Genomic DNA, 5,293 nt, shown 5'->3' on the forward strand with positions numbered 1-5,293 from the left:
AGGTAAGAACCTTCTACTCAAGGATGCTATTATATTTAGTTATTTGACACCAATACAAGTAAGTATAATAACCAAAACAAATACTTTTATTTATATACAAGAATATGATACAACGAGTCCATACAACAATCATCAAATGATTGGCTCTAGGGCTCTAACTAACACTTTGTAATTACAGTATTTATTTCCTTATGTCGTATTCTCGATGAAACGAAGATCCATGCTCATATGTTCTTGTTTTTCCTATTCGAATTCTTACTTTGATTGTTTAGAATTCATGCGGTTTAGATTTTACAAGAACCATCACTTTGAACCCTTTTACTATTGTCATTTATCAACTTCTGGTGAGTTGTTGTGTTTCTTTTATTATAACCATCATAATTTTTTTGTAATCGATCATTTCCGTGTCTACGACCATAACCATGACCATGGCAAAGATGGAATTTTTTCTATGTTGTCGTTTATCATTTTTACAAGTTATCTCGTTCATTTCAGAGAATGGTCTAGCACCAATTGAGCAAGTTTCATGATTTTTCATCAAAATCCCATTATTTTGCTCGACCACAAGAAGACATGTAATCAACTCAGAATATTTCTTGAAACAAATCTCTCTATATTGTTACTACAGGAGCATGTTAGATGCATGAAAGGTAGAATAAATTCTTTTTCCAACATATCTTCATCAGTAATTTTTTCACCACATAATTTTAATTTTGAGCTGATTCTAAACATTCTTACATATTAAAATCTTGTAAATGTAAATGAATCCATTCATAATGAGCATTTGAAAGAATCAAGATTGTATAGTAGTCATACCTTTCCTTCAAATTATTCCATAACTCAAGTGAATCTTTGATCGTCAAATATTTAATTTTCAAGTCTTCATAAAGATGGTGATAAATGAATATCATTGTTTTTGCACGATTTTGTAAAGAATCCTTATTTCTATCTTTTATGGTGTCTCCAAAACCCATAACATCCAAATGAATCTCTGTATCCAAATGAATCTCTCCATCCAAAATCCACAATAGATAATCTTTTTCTCAAAATATCAAGAGCTACAAACATTAACTTTGAAAGATTAGACATAGTGAAAATCTAATACAAAGAAAGCTAAATCATTAATAATAATTATCATGCATCATATATATTTATTAATAAATGATATAATATGATATAATCAAAAGATGATTTTGTAACACATTACTGTAAAGTATTTTTGAAACATTATAAGTTATATAAATAAGTAATTAACTAATAGTTAATCGGATAATAGTTAATAAAGCATGAAAAAACTATGAATTTAACTTCTTGGCATGTGAATAATTTGGATGGAGAAAAAAATATAAACATATTGATTTATAGATTTTTTTGATATTATCTATAGCAATTTAAAACAAGTAGAAGTCTCATGTTGTGTTATGAAATTATATATGCAATTGCATACGAAAATGAAAGATTATTGACCTTTTTTTTCTCATCTTTGAAAAGAATATATTCATGGTACTTGTAGGTACATAACCATCTTGAAATTCTCATGGTCATGCATTGACATAAATTATGAGGTTATGAAAGATGATAAGTTATGAAGCAATATTGAGGGAGTTTATGGACATCCACATGCATATGTTACCATATATATATATATATATATATATATATATATATATATATATATATATATATATGATTTACTTCAAGAAGATGTATCCCACTCGAGCTGAGCTCCTACGAAGGCAAGGACAAAAATAAATTAACAAGACTGAGCTGGCATCGGCCCCTCACCATCCTCATGCATACAACCTCTCTCCTCAATCAATGTCATCAACTGGCGAGAAAATGATACAGAAAGCATGGCATTCACTTACGGGCCGGGGTGAGCCTGATCTATGCTATACGGGGTGAGCGCCAAAGTTTGGTTCATTTTGTCCCCCTAAAAACCGACTCCACATGCCTCTTCTTCTTCTTCCTCATGTCCTTGCTGCTGTCCCCATTCACTACTATAATGCGCGCCTTCATCATGCGATGAAATGAATTAAATGGACCAAATTAAAGTCGTCCATTGGCCGCGCGCGTCAATATTCTTTCTATTGGCAGGAACGGGCGATAGATCAGTTATTCCTCCTCTTAATGCCTGCCTTGCGTCCCTTCTGGCATCTACGCGCGCGCCCCTGAGCGCGTGAGGGGGCACTGTCGGAGCATGCAGCGCATAAATGAATAATGTCCTTTCCGCTCATGCACATCTCCTCGCTCGGCTCGCGACTCGCACGAGGCATTTGGCGGAGCCATGCACGCAAACAAAGAAGCGCGCGGACATACCGTCACTAGCCAGCTTCAAACTGCATGCATGGGTCACATCCAATGCATCCCCGTCCGGTGGGAGCCACCGCTGCCGCAGCATGCATGCATGCAGCGTGCCCAGGGAGGAGACGTGAGCAGCGGTGAATCGCATTAAAGAATCCATAAAGCCATCATTGCTCCTCCACCTCACTGCATTGTCATCCATCTACCTCCTCTGCCTGCCTACCTCTTCTTAACCCTTTCCCTCCTCTTTCTCTCTCTTGCTGCACGATCATTAATTTATTAGGTTGCAGGGAGGCCTTGCTTCTTTCTCTTTGCTCAGGTTCTCGCCGAATTAATCTCCTAAAAAACGCTCGTCGAAGAAAAAGCCAAGGCTCCAATCTTACGTCGTAAATTAATAATGGCCTTGTCTAGGTAAGTGTTGGGCTAAGTGCTTCTTATTTGACCTTCTCGGGATTCCCATGACAATGTTGCAGATACCCAAGACAATGAAATGACTACCAACTGGAAAAGCTATACCATACTCTTATCTTCATGGGGATTGAGTCCTGTGTATAATGTAATCCTTTTTGTTCCCCTTGAATCAACTTGTACTGTTTTTGAATCCCAACAACTGAAAAGATAGCATTTTTTACTTTCTTATTTGCTTCGAGTCAAATCGAAGAAAATAAAAGGAAAGGAAATGCAAGATAATAACTGGACTGAAAATCAATTGAAGGACGCGAATTGTCGCTTAATTAGTATATAAGAACAAGGAATACATGCAAATTGTTCGCTTGGGATACAGAAGAGACCAGTAATGGACCAAGATATTATTAAATCAAGTGGTAGATGTATATAATGAAAGACAATTACGTTCTTTGTAGTTTGACTAGCTAAAGGTGAAATGCAAGGATCGTCGATCGGGATTTATCTATCTCACTTTGATCTTCAGCAAGCCATATGTTCTACAAATGTTTAATCTGCAACGACGCAAGCGAAATTACAGTAGAACTATAGATAAAACAGAAAATGACTGATTATGTATTATATTTGTATTCTCTTAGCTGAGATTCATGAGCTAGTAATTAAAGAAAGCAAGTGAATTAAAGAACAAGGGACTGTTTGGCATAAAGTATTTGTGAATAATCTCGAAAAATAATTTTAAAAAGTTTCAAAAATAGCATATCTTTCTTTTCATCTTTTTTAGCTTCAAAAGAAAAAAAAAATAAAGGCAATTGGAATCACTAAAACATCAAATTCTTTATTTTCGGTTAATGCACATATCATAATAAACTAAGTAAATTAATTGCAAATAGAGAATAAATCATCATGAAAAGACAATGTATTCTCAAAATATCATATCTTTATAAACTAAGTAAATTACCTTCCAATATTTCTCAATTTTGATTGAGAAGACTCAGTTACATATGAAAATAATATAAGAAATAAGGGAAATGCTTGAGGTAATAATATTATAGAGGGGTCGTTGTCCCTTTTCAGAATTACTTCATGCATAAAGATGTCAAATTCCTGCATCTAATTTCACTTGCTTAAATTTACATACCCTGGAATATTTATCTTCCTCTGAATCGATTGAAAAAGACAAAAGCATAAAACCGATCCACAATGCTCTATTTGTTCAATAAAATTAAAAACACCCAAATCTTTTGCTGTAGTGACTATTTACTTTCAATATTCTTATTAATGTGCCAAACCAGCAAAATTTCTACGCTACTTAACAATACAAGAAAAAAGCATTTCTTCATGTTCATGCAGGTATAAGATTTACTTGAATTATATTAAAGCATTTAGCATATATCATTGTTGTTCTTTGTTCGTCACGATCGAGTCCAAGATTTGTTTTTTCTTCAAAGAAAAACCAAGAGAAAGAGTTCCTCAAGTTTTTTCAAAAACCTAGGTTTTAATTTGGAGCTAATATATTTCTGCTTGAAACCCTAGCCTAGATATATGTGTCAAAGGGGGGAAACAAGATCCATAAAATACTAAAGACTATTAAGTAAAGAGTACCTGGTAACATGGATCTGTAGATGGGACCAACGCCGGAGCGCTCGTGGCCGCCTGCGGCGCTGTGCTTAGAGTACTGCGTGCCGAAGAGGCCGATGGTAGCCGCAGTGGTGGCGTTCATCGCCGCCGCCAGTCCTGCGTCCCTGGCCGTCAGATCTGAGTCTCCGTTTGGAGTTCTCAGCGTCCATTGGTGTTGGCTAACGCAATGGCGAACATCCCTCGCCAGCGGATCCGGCCAGAACCCGAAACCCGTGACGTGGTTGTGATGGTTGAGGAAAGCAGCGGAGGGCAAGGTGGGAGGTTGCGCTAGAGCGGCGGCGGACTGGTACTTGGAGAGCTCGAACTTGGCGCAGGAGAGATCGATCTGTAGCTGGCGGAGCTGGTGCTGGAGCGTGGTGATGACCTTGACGCAGCCGTAGACGGGGTCGCGGAGGCGCATGTCGGCCTCGTAGGCGAGGGAGTTGACGGCGTCCTCCCGCTGGTACGGGTGCAGCTCGTTCAGCAACTTGGTCACGTTGCTGGCGCCGAACACCCGGTGCACGTGCACGAACTTCTGCGGCTGATCCGGCGGAAAGTACGGCGCGAACACGCACTCCGGCTGACACTTGCGCCGCAGGAACTTGCACGCCGCGCACGGCGATGAAACCGAGGCCGTCGGCACCGACGACGACAACGCCACCTGCGCCGGCGACGACGACGAAGAAGCCATGATCGATCTCGACAGGGAAAGCGAGAAGCCAGGAAAAGGACAGCTACGAAGAATATACTGGCACGCTTAAATACCGTCCGTCAGTTTGAATTAATTAATTAATTTAATGTGTTATTTATGCTCTCATGATTTACCTATAAATTCTATTTTAATCCTTATTTTATCCATCCGATCCGTACAAAAGTAGAAACTGATTGATTTCTTTAATTTTGATTCGCATAGATTTCTTTTATTTCCTTGTTAGCATCTAATACCATACAATTGACTTAAAATCTT

At 38.0% G+C, this 5,293-nt stretch overlaps 1 protein-coding gene across 1 annotated transcript; it reads right to left on the minus strand.

The window, feature by feature from the left end:
• Positions 1–3,258: 3,258 nt before the first annotated feature.
• On the minus strand, positions 3,259–5,052 carry LOC122044153 (LOB domain-containing protein 6-like). Its single transcript, XM_042604688.1, has 2 exons — positions 4,312–5,052; positions 3,259–3,263 (listed from the first exon to the last, which is right to left on the minus strand). Exons 1-2 carry the CDS (start codon positions 5,015–5,017, stop codon positions 3,259–3,261), a joined length of 711 nt encoding a protein of 236 aa, XP_042460622.1. The 5' UTR covers positions 5,018–5,052.
• Between the last annotated feature and the right edge of the window lie 241 nt (positions 5,053–5,293).

This window comes from Zingiber officinale, chromosome 2A, assembly GCF_018446385.1.
Source record: "Zingiber officinale cultivar Zhangliang chromosome 2A, Zo_v1.1, whole genome shotgun sequence".
In the NCBI taxonomy this organism is placed as follows: Eukaryota; Viridiplantae; Streptophyta; class Magnoliopsida; order Zingiberales; family Zingiberaceae; genus Zingiber; species Zingiber officinale.